Genomic DNA, 20,878 nt, shown 5'->3' with positions numbered 1-20,878 from the left:
GATACTGTTTATTTACTTTGAGAGCGTTTTGTTTTCAAAATGTTGGCTGCGCTGCTTTTTTGGAGCTGTCAAATAATTGTCGCTGTAGTTTTTTTATTCGCCGAGACTATTATTCAAAGCTGAACACTTCAAAGAGATGTTCTTCTTAACAAAAAAATATGAGCATCAAAAGACTAGAGGTATAATTCTGGACACAATTTAATAATAATGATGATGGTAATAATTCTACCACCCCCCGCCTCCAAGCGTTGAATTCGCTCCGGGTTAAATCAGACGCGGTCAATTCCGCGCAGTTAAAGTTAATCCTCTCCACAATTCCTCCCGACTGCCGTCCATGTACGAATTTTTCCCCTAATTACCCCGTAATGTCCCGCCGCCCGCCGTGTAATTCTGCCCATTTTCCGAATTATTTCCCCGCGTACAACCGGCGATTAACCGTGATCCACATCCGAACTGTCCCTTCCAAGCCGGAATAATTCCGGGCGCACGTGCCACCAAATGAGACCTATTAATAAAGCCGGCGGCGGCGGCATCTGAAGTGACGGTGGCGGCGCAGCGGCCCGCGTCCGTCTGCAGGCGATTAAACGAAGATTCATGGTGTTCCTGGTGGGAGCATAATTGGAACGGCCGCGAATGCCCTCTGATGCCCGGTATTTAGCCGAGAAATGAAGCCATCGAGAGTCCGCTTCGCAGGCCGTCGTGGACGTGTGTCTGGCATCCAATTATGCCGCGATCGCCGCCTCCATCCACTCACCTAAGCCCGTAATACGGGGAGGCGTTTTAATTAAAAACGCGACACCGTTGCGCTTCTGGGCTGTAAATCCTTTTGATTTAAGGGATGTCAACGTGTCGGAATGATGGTTTTCTTTGCGTTTATGACGGGGATGGGGGGAGTTGGCATTCCCGGAATGAGTGACTTTAGTAGAGTCACATAAATAGTGCGGCTTATTAAAGTGAAAAGGGATTATTCGGAAGTGGGTGAATTATTTGAAGATGTAAAGGCGCCAGCGAGTTGTTACACGCATTATATACAAATTAAAGACAAGGATTTAAACTGAAACGTGCTCATTTATAACATCCTGTCAAGTTTTCTTGAATGGGGGCTGCAAATCAACTGTTATTATTGTGTGCGTTTCATCGGAGAAAAAATTCTCGCTGAAAGCCCGTTATATAACTTGACGCTCTTTCACCGTCGATAGGATAAATAATTCGAAATCAATTTTTCGACAGAAAAGCCCATAAAACAACCGAATCCTTTTAAGTCATAACGCAGTGACTGCCATCTGACACCACCCCTTTCCATTCGAAACAGATTAGTCGATTCGCATTGACACAGATTGTCAGTAAAGAGGTGGAAGAGATGATTTATAAATAAAGATGGGCGTTTTGTGAATGTAGTTAGGAGGGAAAAACGCATTCGCGGATGAGGGAGCCCCGGGCCATTTATATTCATACACGAAATAAAAGAATTGAAAAAAAAGAGAACTCCGTTCCATGTTGTCTCTGTATTTAATTTCCCCAACAAGGGATTGCGGTACTTATTATTGCTCGTAATTTGGCAGAAATGTGTGTGTGTTTTTTCCCCGAATCAGATGTGGCGAGGTGAGGCACGAACAGCCGGGGGCGGATGTCGAAATATTAAAAACTTGTTTAAGAAAATGAGAACGGAATACGACATTTGAGCGGAAAGTTTATTTGCCGACACAAATACGACAAAAAATGTGCTTATAATAAAGAAAACGTATCACGAATTGGGGTTTTTTTATCGTATACAAAATGCGGTTATTGTCTTGTGGGAAATTAATCTTTTTTTCCGAAACCGTAATATCATTTTTTACGAAATTATTTCGTACAGGAAGCGTGCGCGAATATGAATTTCTGATAGCATCACCACTTCGGAGAATTCGGTAGTAATTGCGTGCAGTTATCCAGTCGTCGATAACACATGTTTCGTGCCTCTAATCATGTTTACGGAGTCGAAATAAAGATTTTATGCTTCATTGTAGACAGGCATTAAGATTTACGATTAGCGTATGATTGTAATTTATGACCAGTAAGTGATCTCCGATCTGTGCTGGCTCGCCGTTAGATTGCGTTTTAATAGAACACTTCGAACGGATTGGTGGAGGCGCCGGGTCATGATTGATTAACTTTGATGTAAAACACGCAGCAAATATTTGTCTTAACTCCCGTCGTTACTCGAAGTATCAATTATGGCTAAATCGGAGCTCGCGCGATATTTTGGTCTGCTTGTGGACCAGACGAACAACTTGAAGAATTTATCATTCTTGACGAAACAGGAATACAAGACAAATGGAGAAAGCAATACAAATTAGGGAACAAGATTACACTGACTTCTTTTTTGTTCTACTGCTGTAGAAGTTTTTCGTGGCAGTGTTTGAGTGTTGAGGTACGACTTTTATAATGAAGATTCTTATCAAACATTTTTTTAAATTATTGTATTCTCAAATATTTGCATGTCTACATTTACACCCGTAACGGTGGACAGCGGGGATCTGTACTGAGTCCATTCCTACATTTTCTTCTTATATTAATGATCTACAGGTGCATATGATTCTACTATTGAATTTGTAATTCTATTCTAAAAAAAGAGACAGTGACAACTCTCTAAGAATTTTCTTTGAGTATAATCTCCCCAGGAGACACTACTTGATTTCTCTCCCGATTTGGATATTCTAGAAAACAGTTGCTGCACCCGCTCGGGGACAAAAGTTTATGTTTGTACAAATAAGTATTTAAGTTTAGTATACTTTAGTTTATCTTTTCTTTTTGTTTGAGGCTTGATTTAGCAGACCGGTGCACGAAAAGAAATTCTAAAAATCAGATGAAAGGTTTTTATTTCTTTATTCATCATTGCCTCAAGTTTATCTGATGGTAGATAAAAATCATTACGACTTACAAATTCTGCTTGAAAAACTGCGGTCTATATCGATTTTCGCATGGTTTGTTTCACTTCAGAGAGTCTAAAATGTTGATTTACATAAATCCAAAGCTAAGTTTCGCATTCAAAAAAACTTCACCCTTACCCTATACTAAATCGTTTTCGTTTGTTTGCTAATAATCTCACTACTATCACGGTATACATCCAATTTTAGTAGTTTCTTAACAACAAATCCAATCTTGCTCTACACGTAACTCGGCTCATAATCTGGCCAAACCATATTGACAATTAATTTATTGTGCGCGAAGTTTGCCTCTCTCAAAAGCGAGTCGAACTTCCAACTCCGTCTTGTCACTAGCAGAAATTAGTTTGGAAATCGACAATTAAATAGCAACACAATTACAATTATTTCATTAAAACCGAACTTGTAAGCGGTGCCTGTAATTCGAGCTTTTGTTGCAGTGAAACCGACGGACGTCATTTTAACCTACAACGGCCAGCAGGTGAACGAGTCGACCAAGCTGGAGGAGAGAAACGAAGGAGACGAGGTGGTGCTGACGTGTAAAGCTCCAGGCGGAAAACCCATTCCGACGGTCTCGTGGTACAAAGGCTCTCAGCTCATGAACCTGGGTAAGTTCTGCATTTGCATACTTCGCTGCACTGGAGGTGTTCGAGTCCGCGTAATGCGGAACTTTGCGATATTAAAAGTTCGTGTACATAGTTCGGGAGTTTTAACGAATCAACGCGAGTTCGGGCCAGAGATTTGCTCCTAAAAATTAAGTTTAATGAGTTGGCGGACTGTTTTATTTTTCTGTGAAACTGCGATGTTTAAACGGAAAGAAAAAGAAAATCGCTACATAAGTTTGTTTTCTACCTAGTTCGGTTTTTGAGAAGTTTTGCTAGATATACTTATTTGGCCACGATTGCATTTATTTTGAAAATTGGGCTGCTAAAAAATTATTTCGCTTCTTTGACTTATCTTGCCAAAAAAATCTTCCAGTTTTGTCTGAAATCGTGAGTATCTTTTGATTCCAGTTGAAATTACGTTTAATTAGTTGATTCGAGGGCTTTAACGCAGTGTGTTTTTTTTATGTATGAAATATCGGCTTCCTGAAAGTCTGCCAAATAAACATCTATGAAAAAACATGGTCCCATAAAACATCAGCAGTGAAGACATTGTTGGAGGGAAATGACCCGTTGGTTGACAACATCCTAAAGAAATCATCGGGCGAATTTACGATTCCGAGTCAAGGAAAAATACGAAAACATCCGCCTAAGCTCCTAAATTTAATTCATTAAGCACCTAAAGGTCGCCGCATTCGTTTTAATTTCCAACTTCGACAAGAAAAACTAATTAAAAATACGTAAAAACCCAAGTCGGAAACCAAAAGGCGGCCCGCGCTCGCTTAATGAAGAAAATTTTTGACGTGGACCGTCACGAGCCGTTAAAGAAAAACCCCGCTAATAGTATTAGGCGAAGTTTAAATCGAATAAGAAAATTGCTCCGGACTTTTTCGGCGTTTTTCAGCGCTGATAAATATTGTAATTTAACGCGAGCTTTTAATGGAGCGTTTGTATGAGTGCATGATTAAATTAATGGATTAAAAGTGAAAAAGTGTAATGATAATGGAAGCGTTTTTGCAAGTGGATGGCGCATAAACGCTGAAACACTGGCTGGAACGTACTTTGTTTATTCCAGCTCTCCGTGCTGAAATATCATTACCGATTCTGTATCTCTTGCCATTAGGGATAATCTTAAAATCGTATATTCCGGCAGAATGTGGCGGAATGCGATTGTGGCGAAATAGAAACTGTAAATAAGAAGGAAGTTAGCTCGTGAGGGAGGAAAATCGGGAAGACCATGACCATAAAGCTAACTGACAATTATCTCCCTCCGATCTAACCTTTTCGAAAGGGGTCTGCTCTCTAAAGCTGCACTTCTTCCGGTCGGAAATTGGTTTATTACACCGGCCGCATAAATTTTTATTAGGCGTAATTACCCGGAGCGGAACTTACCAGAGCGCCGCCATGATTTACCCACGGTGCGGACAAATTCCAAGATTCTTTAGAATTATTTGCGTTTGCACGGTAATCGAAAAATTTACTTATCTGCATAAGCCAGACAATAAGGGGAACAAGGGAAAAGAGCTCGGATACTAAATCGTCGTTTTGTGTTCTTACATCATTCCTAATAAGCAGCCCCCCGGGTCCTACGTATAATCTTTTTATCGAACCGTTAAAGTACACCGAAAAATATTTCAAAAAGGATAAAATAATAATCGACGGTTCTCCAAGAAGACTACATTCATCGAGGGTGTAAAATTTACGCCTCCATTGTTTTAAAGCAGAACTTTATTTGTCGAAAAATATTTTTTGTAGGAAATCATTAAATTTCAACCAATGTAATCGATGCGAAAATACTCTTCTTCGAAAATTAAAAAGTGCGAATCGAAAAAGCAATCGAAAATCGCCAACGACAATAAGATCGTGCAAACAGCGAAAGCCCTCCGCGCACATTTAAAAACACGCAATTCCCGAAGCCGTGCCCTAATTTGCCTGTTAGAGCATCGCCTTTACGGCCACCCGGCCCTCGAGTCCCTTTGTTCTTGGTTGTCCTGGCGGTGATTAGTTGAAAGGGACCGTCGAAAAAACGCGGCCAAATCAAGCAGTTTAATCTCGTATTTCCGTTTAACTGTGTATTGTAATCGGGAGCCGGTTATAAATTTCTCGCTCGGCTGTACTAACTGAATTTGGTGCGGTCTAGGCGGACAAAAGGGCCCGAGTAAGCGGTAGGCGGTGCACGGGCCATAAATTCACTAAATACGTGTAAGATTAAACCACAAATCGCTGTTGTTTTACGGCTAATTCATTTATATCGATCGAGAACAGCCGACGCCGCAACCGCAAGATCAAATTCTCTATAAAGTGGCGGGTCTCGTTCGGATTTCGGGGGCGGAGGGAGGATATGGGGCAATTTGGGAGGGCACGTCCTGCACCTCGGAGCCTCATAACCGACAATTCGGAGCCGATATTCGGGGCGTGTTATAATTTTCCAAGTATCACGTAAGGGCTTAACCCAAAAATTGCCGAGATGTGCTGAGAGGGAATTATTGGGGTGTTAATCGAACGCAAGATGTATTGTGGAGGAAGTGGACGTCAGAAGCACCCCATCAAGCTAAATTGTCTTTCAAACAGTGCGTTAAGGACGACGGCATGATATCGGGTGCCGAACTTTGTTTCTTCATCATTCTGACGAAAATAACTCGGTCGGAGCTGTCTTATTTTAAACTATGGGGGTCTGTGTTAAAAAGGGTAGCGATTTTTGTCGATTCGTAGTGCGGGGAAGTCGTGTCGAAATCTTTCGATTTTTTTTTTTATTATTTCATAGATTAAAAAATGCTCTAGTCGTAGATATTTTTTTAATTCGTCTCGATTGACGCATTATTGTAGAAATAAAGCCGCAATACGACGTCATGCACAGCGGTAGCTACTAGTTTCTCTTGTCAGAGAAAAATGTATGCATAAATTTAATCTCTATAACGTGGGAAATATTTATAGCGTGACGAAAACCTTAACAGATGATCTCCGTTGATTTGAACAGGCATTATTTTATATAATAAATCTTATTTTTGTATTTTTATAATATATGCAAAATATATTTCGTAATACACTGTAACTAATAACCTTTAACAAATTCACAACCTTTTCAACCAATTTTAATAACATCCCGCTACAAAGACAAATGACTAGAGTTTTCAAAAATTTGGCACCTCAAAATCGATAATAAATTATAAAACTCAAACTCAAAAATTAAACTTCCCGCAATCAGAGACAGCCCTCTAGTGGCGAAAGTTGGCATCTACTTGGCGCATACCTTCCTCGTATGTGTATTCATTTCTAAATGCAGCAAGTTATGATTTCTTTCCTAAATTCTTTTGATTTTAAGAAATAAACAGTTACTATTTCCTCTCCTGATGTAATGGAAGTATAACAAAAGTAATGAAGTTATATTTTATACTGTAATTTCTAAAATGTTGATGTACTGAAAATTTAATTTAAATGTAAATAATGTAGATGTTTACATTTTTTTTTTATTTACCCCGAAGTAATGTCCGTGAACGTTAAAATTTATTGAAAAATATTTGCTTGTTTTTGGGAAATGTTTTAAATAATTTTTTACCCAACGTGAATAACGTAACATTTTCGCGTTAATATTTGTTTGTTAAAATAATACTTTTTTAACGTTGCCCACAGCAACTAATGTACTTTTTGCCCGGATGAAATACAAAAATTAAACGATCCAAAAAGTGTGCTCTTTATTAAAAAAAAAAAAAAACGAAAAACGCGATAAACGTAGTTATCGATAATAATAAATGAACGTTACAAAATTATTTTGTTAGGTCTGTTGCTACATCAAAGCTAATAAAAAATATTGTCTTAAGTAAAATAAGTAAAAAAAAATAATTGATTTTAGTTTTGTAACTATTCTATTTGACCAGTCCTCTTTCAAAATTATGAAAAATTTTAGAAGACCTATACCGGGTGTCTCAGCGTACCTGTTCCGCTCAAATATGTCAATTATTTTAAAACATAAAACTTGAACTCAGACATGTTTAATATATGTACCTAATACAATTAATAGATTGAGATATTTGAGTGGGACAAGTACGCTAGGACACCCGGTATATAACAAAACATCAGTTGGAGGTAAATGCCTACAATTTCTTATAGTTTTGGCGTAGCAACACCCTTAAACATTTTTTTGAACTCGTTTGTTTCTTAGTTTACAATTAATTCGGTCTGTGTGAACGACACATAACGCTTGTACCAGAAAATCGTCGTTTAAACTTCTTATAAAGCCGGTACGCTAGAGGGTGCGATAAAATTGAAGGATAAATATTCGACGTGAAATGCGATTCGGGAGTTAAGCCGGATTAGACTCAGCACGCTTCTTCTTGGATTTGAATGTTGTAAAATATGGAGTAGAGATGACTATCCCTAGAATAGCCCCATTGAGACAAACAAAGGGGCATTTGTTACAGTTTTACTCATCATTTAGCTTTCAGAGTTTGAAGGCAGAAAAGGGAAAGTATCAATTTGCTCAATGTTTTGTGCCATTACTAATGAAACCGAAGACATTTAGACATCTCCAAATAAGCAAAAAACAAGACATCAAGGTTATAACCGTGCAATAGAGAGGCCTGCAAACAACAGCCGAATTTTGACGATTTAATTTAACGACCTATTAAAGCGAAGAGTTGTGTTTCTTCTCCCAGAATCGGTTATGTACGACATCGCTGCTCATTAACTGATAAGTTAATACCGCAGTTCGGCAATTCTTCTGCGAGTTAAGGCCATTATTCTCTTTGTTTAACGCAGATCCGCGCATTGTCGGTGACTTTATTAGCACGATTTTGCGAACTATAGTAGAATCAAGCACACACACAAGCTTTTATTTTGCCGAACAAAAGTCCTAATAAATTAGCGAAACATAACCTTCTACCTTTATTTACAAAGGGCGTGCGTGCACTTCTCCCGATTCTGTAAATATTTGAGATTTAATCTCTTCCGGAAGGCCATAACGATGAAAAAATAACCCCGAAACCATTCCACAAATTCACATAAAAAGTGCGTGTGGCTTTGCCATCAGACCCGAGCCGTCAAGTCTGTTATGATAATAAACATATCAAAATGCGTACGGGAAGGTATAACTTTGATGTTGCTGCATTCCGTTAGACGAAACTTTCGACCATCAAAAATTCGCGTGATATAGGTACAACTTCTGATGGAGTTTGGAGGTTGGAGAGATGGCCGGTTAATAAGCGGGGGAATCTGGTTACGAACTTCCGCCATAAATACTTCATTTGGCCGGAGCTGACCGTTAATTTGGAATCGAACTGAGGTCGTCTTAACTTAGGTCATGTTAATTCGGTTTAAGTTTCGGTCGGTTTGACCAGGATAACGACGTTTCACGGGAAATTATGCAGCTGCCGGAGCCGGTGTAATGGCGTTATTGCAAATTCCTCGTCGAAGAAGTCAACTATTTCGTCTGACTGGTACTCATTAGTGTGGCTGGAATGAGTAATAATTAGTTGGGTGAATAATTTTTAAATCGTATAGTGGTTTTGATATTTTTACTTTCCGACGTAAGCAAGTATTGTGGTTTATGAATCTGCCTCGATTTTTTACTTTATTTTGTTAATTTGATGATCATCATTTGTGCTTTCTTCTTACTGAATAACAAAAAGGTGTTTGAATTTGAGGGTCCAGTTTCAAAATGTTCGTCGATATATTGCATACATATGCAGCGGATTGTTGACTGCAATTAAATTGACTGCATTTTCCGCTTCAGCTGCAAACTACAACAGCATTTATTCGAAGAATGAAACAATTTTGGATGCAACATTCCACCGTTGCATACGTGTTTATTGATCAGGCGATAGTCATGAAAAAAATTGTTTTGCAGAATTTTTACCCAATTAATAATGCTTTTAGCCATCAACAGTTTTCGAAATGTATTTTAATAAACAACCAGCATTCGTATCACAATTAATTAAAAATCCACTAAATCATCCAGTTTCCATTAACTTTTTTCCTAGAACCGAAACGAAAAAATCCGAGTGATGTGAATTTGTAAATATTGGCGGTGTTTTTAGATGTCATTTTTAGTTTTTAACTGTCGTAATTAATTTTGGAAAGTCAAATAAATTTTTCCATTAACCAAAGTCTAAAAAATCGTCTATCTTTGACTTCGCCTCTAATTGATGTTGTGTTTGTAAACAGTTATATTTCAATTATTCGGAATTTTATTTGTGTTTCAACGGCAGACGCTAGCCAAATTTGAACAAATAATTAAAAAAAATTGGTCGACGATTAATTCAACTGAACTTCCCTCGGCCATAAACTACATCCAGCTGCTTCGAAAAATTAGAAGATTTGATTTTACGAATTTTATTTTCTTATCATAATCTTTATAAGTTAAAATAAACATATGTATGTAATGTTCCTGTAAAGGTAAATAAAAGTGCTATGCGTTTGTTTCAAGTCAGCTTTTCCATTACAAAATTTTGTGATGACGTCATCAACATTTTTGCAAGGACACGTATATCAATTTGCATAGATGCAGTGTAATACTCATAACAACAGTACTCTATCATGAAACGTCGAGAAAATATGAAAGTACCAAATCCCCGATGAACTAGCTTAAGCTCAATAAGTAAAGATGACCTCTCAGCAATAATAAGAACTTCAAGTGTGTATGTTTATATATCGGAAGAATGTCACGTAGACATTAGTTTGATTTGAATGAGTTTGTCGACTCAAAGCAAAGGATTAAAATTATTAATTCAGCCATAATCGAACAAAATGTTCTGATGATCCGTCTAATAAAAATCCGTAGAGACAGACAGACGGACGGAAACGCGAGACCTATTTCTTCGTCCTCTAGGGGTCATGGAAGGTCGAGAAAACGTAAAAGTAGAGAGCCAGCCGATGCACTTCGCTTACTCTCGGGAAGTAAAAATAAAGTAAATTGACTGAACAAGTGTATTGTACTAGGATAAAAGCCAGATTTAATGGGATGTTGAATCGGTTTACAGCGATGCTGAAAATGGAGCCAACAACGCTTGAATTGACGTTCCTAACCACTAAAGGCAAACAAATCAGAAACTTTCAGTAGCTAGTAACTTTTATGCTACAACAATTGCGACTCTAACAGCCTGAAATGCACTCTTGTTGATAAAGATTTCTTTAGATTCTTTCATAGCTCTTTTCTGCAAGCGTTAAAACCACCCACAAAAGAAAACAAATTAAATAAGTCTCCCACGACTAATTATCCGGCGGCCATTAGCGACTTTTTGCAAATATTTGGCCGGAGCCGGTCCGAATGCAGTTTATCCGGCTTGCTCTCGAGTTTGTCGAAAGTATTAGCGGCGAGCACTTTCAGTCCAGGAAACAGAAGAAAAGCCGGAAACGGTGGAAACGCGTGAAAAACTAACAATAAACCTCAAGCTGTGATGTCGCGTGAAGCGGCAAAAAATCCCGCAAACGCCCTCGAAGAAAAAAAGATTTTATTATTTCGTTTTTTCCTTCTCCTTGTTTGCAGGAAGAGTGAATTCATTGTGTGCGCTTCATTTGGATTCCGATTCTTTTCGGTTGTTTTGCTTTTTTGTCTTCTTCTCGGTTTAATAATGGCCCAGACGGAATTCGCTCACCTAAATATTGGCCGCCGCCGATGAACCGCACCGTCCTAACGGAGTTATCGAAAAAGGGATAACAGGGAAGAGATTCGCCCATGCGTCAGCACGAGGTGGACGGCTAATTTTATTGTGGTGCGTGCCAGAAGGACTCGAGGGTGCGGAGTCATCAGGGAAGTGATTTAAAGAGTTAGTATGAGTTTAGCGTTGCAGGACGGAGGCGGGAAATGTTCGAAATTCGATTCTGTCTTGACGGCGAAAAGGTCGTGTTTAAACACCTATTATTTAATCAAACGCTGCGAACGTTCTAAAATGCAGAGAATTTTAATTTTCGGTTTTACAGACGTTTAACTGTACCTATATTGAATCTGAACATAATTGAAAGGTTCGCTGTGTCGGGAGCTCGTTACGGTCACTGTGTTTCTTTAGTTTCACGTCTCTTGAGCTATTCTCACATTCAATATTACGCTGTTTGGTAAATAAAAAAATCCAATATCGTTTAGAGCGGAATCGGCTACAGAGAAACTACTGTTTTAGAAGTAATTGCACCGACCGATAGCCTAAGCGCGCACCGCGACCTGGAATTCAGAGAGGAGTTTCGCTTCCGGGCATTTATAGTGTCGGGTTACGAAAGCAACTGAGTGCTATGCATTTTTCCCTTAATAGCTAGCCAGAAAAATTAATTATATAATCTCTCAAAGTTAATCAAAAAGACATTCCAAAAGGGATAGTTTCGTTAATTGGGATGAAAGTATCCAGCTTTCGGACTTTTAGTAGTGAAATCCGTCAAAGAAAATAAAACGAACCGAGGCTTTCCCTCGCTTATGTCCTGTTCGAATATAAAGAAGGTTTGATAGATCTATAAGCGTTTCAGAAGCACAAGGGACCGGAAAGAATACGTTCATAACATGCACAAGAGGGTCACAGATAAATAAAAGGCCACAAATCGAACAGGAATGAAAGGGTACCTGTAATACACATACGTACCTAAAGTATTGTAAATTATTAACCACACTTGAGCACAATTTGTTTGTTGAAAATGAAGATTTTTATGGTACAGAACTCTAGAACTGCGAATCCAATCTCATAGTTATAACGTATTTTTTACATATGTGGTCTACATTTCTAGTTCAATTAATGCTAATTAAACAATTTTCAAAGAGCAAATAATCATTCGTAAACCTCTGTACGCTCACACTGTGGCAATTTTTCATTTTCCAGCCCGAAACAGTATTCATTACCCCCATTCACCCCAGCACAAACAAATAAACTGCACTGATTGTATTGTGTTTGCTTTAATCCCTACATTATTCCTGATGTGTACCAACTTGTAAATTCACAGCGCAACATGCCACCGAATCGTGAGCTAATCACCGTAATGCCACCTCCAAACAATTACAATTACTGATTACCTCCATAAGTTCAAATATTCGGCGCCAATCCACCTTTAATTAAATTTTCGTTCGCACGAGAACCCTGTCCGAAATGCTGGCTCAACAGCTGCATCGGTTTCATCAGCAATCGAGACTCAACAACTCGATGAAGTTAAGATTGCGTTTAGATAGTTTAATTTGTGTGTGTTTTGTTGAGGTTCGGAACGTTTGTTCTCGGCGAGATTGTACGAGAGCTATTTCAATAAATTGGATTACTTATTTTTAGAAAAAGGGCGAACGCCGTGATTCTGCAATATCCTCGGTGTATTGCAATGGACAAGTGGGGCCGAGAGTTTTCTTACAAAGGACTTCGTCGATACGTTGTTTTAGTTCGGGATTGGCCGTGAGATTTTCGTAGAGTAATTTGTTCCGTGCCAATCGAAACACATTCTTCATAGCTGGATGCGGATGTTTCGTGAATGCTTCTGGGTTGGGTGATGAGGACGATGAGAGTGAAACGAAAACGTACCGGATTTTTTGAATTCAGTTTTATTGCTTCTATTGCGACACATTTACATATTTTTTCAGGTGGAGTCCATTATTTAAAGGTAGGTGCCTTCAGGGGCTCACGTCGTAAATATTTATAAAGAAACGATGTGGGGTGGAGCCTAAGCTTTTTGTAAGAATACACGGAATGTTCCACTAGAGACGAACCAATGAACTCCGTCTCAATCATGACTCCGATAACGTAGTTGAAGATAAATCTGAAGGTACCTAAATTGCCCCTTTTGCGCTTGTCTTTCGTCTGTAATCTATTGGCGAAAATTTGCATTCGACCTTGATGTGGCACAAGATGGCCGCTCCGTAGAAACAGCTCCACGTACGATATAATACTAAAGTAAACATAAAAAATAAATGTTTGTGAAAATAATGGTATTGATATTAACTTGGTTGCATAATTTATGAAGCGATCTCTTTTTTTAAGTTTTCATCAATTAAAAAAAAACAGAACGAAGCCCGAAAAAATTGAGTTTCCTAAAGAAAGTTAATATTAAAATCGACAGTTATAAAAACCCACTCAACTTGTGGAACCTTCATCGGCGTCTGAAAACAAACTTTCCGCCAAAGTTGCGCTTTCCAAACGAATTTTTCGAAACGAGCTTTCGCGAAACTTTACATCTTGGATTTGATGTTTGAAATTTTCATCGTGCTGCGGAAACACCTGTATCCAGTAATTAGCAGCAGAATCGATTTCTATTAAGAAAACAACTCCTTCGCAGAGTGTTAATTTTCCCGAAAGTTATTAACTTTTTTGAGGCGGGCTTTCCGCCGACTGTTATCGATGAAATCGCACAAAAATTCATCAGAGTCCTTGTCATTTCCTCGTTCTTAAGGTCGTTTTTATCGCTCCGGTTGCAATTCCCCATATCAAGATGTCATAAAAAGCCAGTAAAAGAACTGCCACGCGCAGGCCGCCGGAATTATCCAAAATAGTTATTTGTTTGAGTGGTTATTTATGTGGCGCAAAAAATCTCATTTCCTTTTTCATGCGCTTATTTCTTCTAATTCATCGCATAGATTGGTTTATGCGGCGATTATCCGGCGTCATGCAATCAGCAATCTTCTGTGTGATCTATCCTTTCGTGCGTAGTGTTTCCCACCCAATAAATTCGCTGCTAAATTTATGGCTCAATTTATGGCGAATCAAAGCCTGTCGAAGGAACTATAAGATCATCTCGGCCGATAAACGCCGTCTGCTAGACGATGAAGTTATTGGGCCTAAGTGGAACGTCAGTGGCGTCATTAGGGGCAAACGGCGTGAAAGAGGAACGAGCACTAAGGCTTGAACGAGCTTTCCTATGGGGACCAGCCGGGTTTAACTTAAGGAGTAATGGCGTTTTTAAACATCTGTTTATATCTGTCAGGAGTAGTTGCCCGAGCGAAGCTCGACCATCTCAGGACATCGGGGTTGTAAAGTTTGAAGAGGGACTTCACGATTGCGGTAAACACATAAATATAAATTGTACTCCACGCAAAAATTCATTGACGCTGTTACACTGGTCCATCAATGGTTTTTGTTATACTTTTTCATTCTTTTTCATTGGAAAAATAAATTAACTGAGTTGAATTAGACCAATACCTAGGCGCTTATCTTGGTTCAAATGAACGTTGGTTCGATTGCCGTAAGCGTCATGGGTAACTAGAGCAGAAATTTAAAAAATCACGAAGGATCAGTTCTTGCACAATTTACAAGGTTTCTACAAATGATTATCGGTAGGTCATGGAAACGTGCCGCCTCTCAGTTTTAGACTTTACTAAATGCCCAAGGACTCACGACAAATACCACACGCATCTGAGATAATAATAAAAACTTTCAATAACAGGTTACAAATGACAAGTGAGAACTGTCATAATGAGGTATAATTTTATCGAAGCGGGCTTTTTGAAATCCATGTCCAACTACGCCCTTGGAATCATTTATAAAAGCCCTGTATTATATCCACTTTGTGTTCAAAATCGTGCCTCGTCGTGATTTCAACCGCCGTCTTTTATCAACATTAATATTTAACATTACGCAGTCCTAACAATATTTGCCCTGAAATCCCACAGCTATTTACTAATTGATCAGCAGCAAAATGCACGCGCCAGGTAAGTACCCGCCGACCCCAAACAAAGTTCCTTTGATCAAAACGACCGCTATTGGATATTCCCTTTACGCTCAAAAACCCAAAAACCGCAATTTACCAACACCGGTGGTCCAAACAGATAACATTACTTTTCAATAGTTCTCGACATACATACTTAATTTGAGCGAAACCCTTTGAAGTCCGCCACCATCTGTTGAATAATGCCCGATGCACGGCCGGCCGCAGAAATCGCCCGAAAATCTCGGCAATTCCGGCGCACCAAAAATTCATCAAAAGCGCCCGAGCAAAATTCTCTCGCTTCATTTGCGTCAATACGCGGCCAATAATTCTGCACGAGGCGAACTATTGTTCCATAAAGTCCAAGGACTTTCCAGTGTGCACGAACTGAATAATCGCGATACGTGATATCGAGTTCATTTGCTGGGAAAACGCTCCACGGGAGTAAAAAAATGCAAATATTTGGCGCCTCGTTCCCGTAAACCTGCTTTTGTCTCGTTAAAGTGTATTTCGAGATTTCCTCTCTGCTTTGAGTATCGCCCTTTGGAGATTTTCATTCGGTGGAACAGCTGTCTGCAAATTCGCTGTTTGTTCAACAAATTTGGAGAGGTGGAAGTTGGTATTATTTACACCTGCAAGTTTAAATACGTGATTTGCTCTCGTTCAGAGCTCGGAGGGTATTAGCGGCACTCGAACGAGGGATGTGACAGTGACGAAGGGGAGGCGATTTTCACTGGGTGTAAATAAATTCTCAGTTATCGCATTCGTCATTTTTGTCCAGAGCGAACAAAAAAACTTAATTGAGGAGAACGAATTGGACAAATATATTGACTCAAAATCTCTAGAGGTTCACTAGGAAGGATAATAATTAAATCAGCATGAATGACGTACTAATGCAAAACCAGCCCCTAGTTGGCCAAATCGACGATTTTGTTTAGATAACCTCACAGATCGGGAGCAAAAAGAGTTTCAGTCCAACCAAGAGAAGTTAAATTATTGGAAACTTCGAGAATCAGAATTTGCCCCCAATCTGGAAGCCCGTACAAAAAACCAGTTGAAAATTTTGGAAGAAATGCCTTGAGGGAGCTCTTGGACGATTTTAAGATTTTGATAAAGCAGTGGGACTGTCTCGTATTGATGCAAGAGGAAAGCAAAGAGAAGGTGATGTGATTTGATGGGAGGAAATCCGTAGTTGTGTAATACAAACAGTTGGGGAAGCACTACCACGAATTACGAAAGCAACACGATGTTAGTCCAGAGGAGGTTAATAAGAAAGAAGAGAAAATGAGAAGCATGGCAGACAGGATACAGTACCAAGCAGAACAATTTGAAAAACAAGAAGAAAACCAACCATTTTGCAACCATGTAGTTGTATTTATAATTTTTTCTGACTTCCAAATGCGCAACTAAACGTTCAGAAATGAACTAAAAACTTTAATCATGAAAAGAAGAACGAAGGTTTTTCCAAAGGCAAACAATGAAATAAGCTTGTATGAATAAAATTCATGCTTGGTATGAAAATTGTGTAACGAATTAGTCACCGCGTGCGACGATTTTAAATTAAAACACATCCAATAAAGAAAAGTTTAACTTCGAAATCACGGCACACCAGGAAGCAGGAACTAAAATTGAAGAAGTTGAAGGTCCTATGAAGTCAATTTAGTGGCGGCTTCAGAATAGTCTTCAACAACCGGTTATGGATCCTAAAATATTTTATACATTAGTTTTACCATGTAGGATGTGCCTCAAAAAGACTGATGTTTGTAGAAATCAAAGTATGTACAGATTACAACTAAATGTTAGTATTTGCCCTTAATTTGAGTCATATTATTATATTTGTAAACGTGGAACTACAACCAAAATACTTAAAACCACTCTTAGGATTACGTTTTAATTTGGCAATTTTGGGGGATTTATCTCGACGGACAATGATATTCCACTAAGGCGTTTTCCGGAAGGGGGAATTTTTGCCGTCGAAATTAGGGCGACGGCTCGAAGGGGTCTCAATACGGAAAATTTGATTATTTCCCTATTTATGCTAATGAAATTTTAACTGATCTCAGCCTTCCGCCTTCACAATATTGCTTAATTTTGATAAGTGCAAAGACAGAAGTCCCGCCAACTTTTAAAATCGAATTAGGATCATTTTAATTGTTCCGCCTTTTTTCCCTCGAGTAATTAAATTCGTCTTAATCCCGAAATTCATTTTAACATTCGGCAAAGTTGAATTTGTGCTGTTTCTGCCAATTAAACTTTCGTTTAAGAAAATTCGATCCGAGAACGTCCCCTATCTGTGAATTTCCTTAATTGCGATAGATCGCTCGTGTCGTTAGCGGGCGCAAAAAGTGCATCGGGGGAGACGGAATCTTGGCCCGGAGTGTACGAGATGTAATCAAGGATATCGGTAAAAAACGACTCCAATAAAAACCGCGATAAAGGAAGATGAATATATCGGTAGGTGCTATGAGAAAAGGATATAGTCGGGTCAGAATAGCGGGAAAAGACAAGGAGGACGTGCTGGCCCGATATTGGACACTCAAATTGCGCGATAAAAACAGAATAGATTGCTAAATCGAAGGAGGATGAAAAAATAAGACTTTGGTACGTGACCGGAATACGCGCAAGCAAGCCATTTTCCGATTGTGTTTTCTGATGAATAAATATTTGAATATTGCGGCCGGAACTACGGGCCGCCGATAATCTTGAGAAAATATGCAGGAGGTGGTCACTAAGTTGCACCTTCCGAGTTTTTCCAATTTTTAAAAATTTAGCCGACTGCGCCAAATGACAGCTAAATAAATAAACGACACCTTTTTTACTTTTGAAACCCCCTGTGATACGTTTATCCTCAAGTTCAGTTCCTAAAAATTCTCAGCGATGTTGCCAATTCGTCAAAAACACCACATATTTAAAAATAGATTTCTGTTTATTTTGAGTATCAAATTCATCGGTGGCGAGCCGCCGCTGCCGCCGTCGCGCCAATTATTTTCAATTAAATTCCTGGTGAACCTTCCCCGCTGCCGGCCCAACCCGGCCCCGCACCGCCATTATTCCATGTAGATCAGCCATAAATATTGATACAAAAATTTCAATACTTTTGTTTACGACAGTCCCGAATTTATGGCGTACATTTTATGACAAGGAAACATTTCGACGTTCCGTCATAACCGGAACCGGAAAAAAACTGAATCATACGGATAATAAAAAGCGACAAGGGCACTTTCCCTTTCAACGGCGCTCACAAAGAACAGCCATTTCACTTAAAACCTCCTGAATGGATCTGTCGACGTAATTGGGCTCCAAATTAAAGTATAGCACCCGGAATAGTCCGGTAGGTGAGTTAAGTCGCCGGGGACCTAGTCCGGAGGGCCATTGTTGACTTCAATCAGATTCCATGTGCACGTATATTGCTCCTTTCAGATGGAAGAATTGGGTTAGGACTGATTGGGCCCATCGGCCTGCGCTCTTATTAGCCTTTTACATGAAATTACAGCAAACGGTGCTAATGAAGGAGCCGCTCCTGGCTGGATCTGATCGGAACGATTCTTTCCCTTTCGACGTTTAATCTCCGGAGTCTGATTACATTCGCGCCAAAAATAACCGGTTTTGTACTGGATATCTTCACCGGGAATTCGGGTTTCAGCAGTTTTTCAGCGATGCTGTCGCGCGCACTGAACACAAACAAATTTCTAACTTTCATGATTATTATCTGGTATACGCTATTCCCGCAGCGACAACTAAATAGATCTGAGTAAGCTTATGGAAAAAATATTCTAAACACGAAAAGTGATCTTCACCTAGAATTTTTAAGCTTATCTTGCGATTAAAGATTAAATGACGAATAAAACATTGATTGCGTGTTTCGATTTCGCACCAATGTGTGCATTTCATTTGCGATTTGGCTATTCTGGGCGATTTTATGGCGTACCTATACATTAAATGCCAACATATTACTTCGTTTTATGGCACGTTTTAATGAGGTGCTTTAGTTATGAATTTTAAATGTGGTATCATTTCATCGAAATTGATATTTCAGCCGTTTAATTAACTTTTGCATCGGCTATTAAAAATACTGCATGCACTCTGTACTTTGAATAATTGAAATGCATGTATTATTAAAATGATGAGTCTGAAAGTGTATCGATCAGGTGCATCCAATGCATGCTTTTAGCACTTTCCACAAAATAAATGGTTGCGTTATTTTATGACAAAGTTATGCAAAAATGATCTGGTAAAATTCGTTAGCGACGGCGCTTATAGTGGTGCCTACAATTTTTTTTTTTTTTTTAATTTGTTGTGAAACCTGTTGAGTTAGTTTGTCTCTCGATTTTCTCAAGCATTTGTCTCATGGTTCTTGCGAACTTCCTGTACTAAAGCCACTAACGATCAAACATGTCTCAAGCACAAGCCATTTATTCGCAAACCATCTTCGTAATGAACGTCGGCTTTACCTTTTTGCATAACTTCGGGGCAACGTAATCTGGAGTATTAGGTACATGGTGGTCTAGAATGTAAACATTCCATTAAATTAGAACGGAAAATGTAAACAAGCACAACTTGAGCTTCGCCTCATGTATGTTTAGGTTTTTGCTCATTTATCCTAGAGGTTAGTTTGGATAGGAAAATGTGTCTGTATTATGAACGGGAAGGAGAAAACTTCTCGTATCAGAAAGCTTTAATAAATATACAGGGTGTTTCATCGAAAACTCAACCTCTTTTTTGACTGTAAATTAGAACTTAGAACTATAAGCAGCAACAGATCGCTGGTTCCAATAATAATAATAATAATAATAATAATAATAATAATAATAATCATTTATTTCCAACAGGCAAATTACACCCAATTACTGGAAACAATAAAATACTTAGTTCTAACAAAGAATGTAGGCATAAACTTAAAATTAAACGTATTTAACCAGAAAAAAATATATTAAAGTGAAAAAGAAACAAGGGAAGGTAAAAAAGAAAAAGTTATTTCTCAAAAACCGTAATAACAATTTCCGAAATTCTATAAATGGAGTCAAAATGAATATCACATACACTGTTTAAGCTATTAAATAAATCCATCATCAGCGCTATCGGTGACTTAACTAAAACATTAGTTCTTTTAGGTGCAGAATAAAAAGTACGTGAGTTCCTTGCGCACATGCGAGGCACTAAAAAACTAAGTTTATTTAAAAGATAAATGCAGTCTATTCGGTAGTTGACAAGATTGTAAAGGAAGCGAATAACACTTATAGCACGTCTGGTATTTAAGGTTGTTAAGTTAAATCTTGCCAAAAGAAGCGAATGATCAAGACCAATAGGGGGATAAACACCATCAACAACATAAGAAATGAATTTAAGGAATTTCCTTTGCAACGATTCAATGTGATCTTTATGAATATTGTATATAGGGTACCATATCAATGCACAGTATTCCAGCCTGGATCTAATCAATGATGCATAAAGGAGTAGCAGAACAGATGCATCGGTGAAATCTTTGCAATTCCTATAAATGAAACCATAAGTTTTGTAAGCCATGCCCAAAGTATCAGAAATGTGATCAGTGAAATAGAATTTTTGATCAAATAGAACACCGAGGTCCTTGATTGAATCAACACGATTTATAACCTCTCCATTTAACGAATAATCATGTAGTAATAATTTAGATTTTCTCGAGAAAGTCATTACATTGCATTTGGATACGTTAAGGGTTAAGCGATTTTGTGCACACCAGTTTGAGATGATGTCAAGATTTTTTTGCAAAATGAGAGCGTCACC

General features: G+C 38.6%; 1 protein-coding gene and 1 long non-coding RNA gene across 6 annotated transcripts in view; one reads left to right on the top strand and one right to left on the bottom strand.

The window, feature by feature from the left end:
- Positions 1–20,878, bottom strand: part of LOC135127730 (uncharacterized) — a 126,060-nt gene that overhangs the window by 29,074 nt on the left and 76,108 nt on the right. The window lies entirely within an intron of this gene.
- The window catches only part of LOC135127725 (uncharacterized), a 453,958-nt gene that overhangs the window by 367,366 nt on the left and 65,714 nt on the right, over positions 1–20,878 (top strand). For all 5 annotated transcript variants that reach the window (XR_010280270.1, XR_010280271.1, XR_010280272.1 and 2 more), the window contains exon 4: positions 3,365–3,532. Coding sequence is in view for 1 of the 5 variants with exons in the window: in XM_064054298.1 (XP_063910368.1) it covers positions 3,365–3,532 (168 nt within the window). In the remaining 4 variants the exon portion in view is untranslated. The remainder of the gene's footprint in view (positions 1–3,364; positions 3,533–20,878) is intronic.

Source organism: Zophobas morio, unplaced genomic scaffold (assembly GCF_036711695.1).
Source record: "Zophobas morio isolate AGI-343-1 ecotype UQ-CSIRO unplaced genomic scaffold, CSIRO_AGI_Zmor_V1 ptg000012l, whole genome shotgun sequence".
NCBI lineage: Eukaryota > Metazoa > Arthropoda > Insecta > Coleoptera > Tenebrionidae > Zophobas > Zophobas morio.
This window is presented reverse-complemented; position numbering and strand designations above follow the sequence as displayed.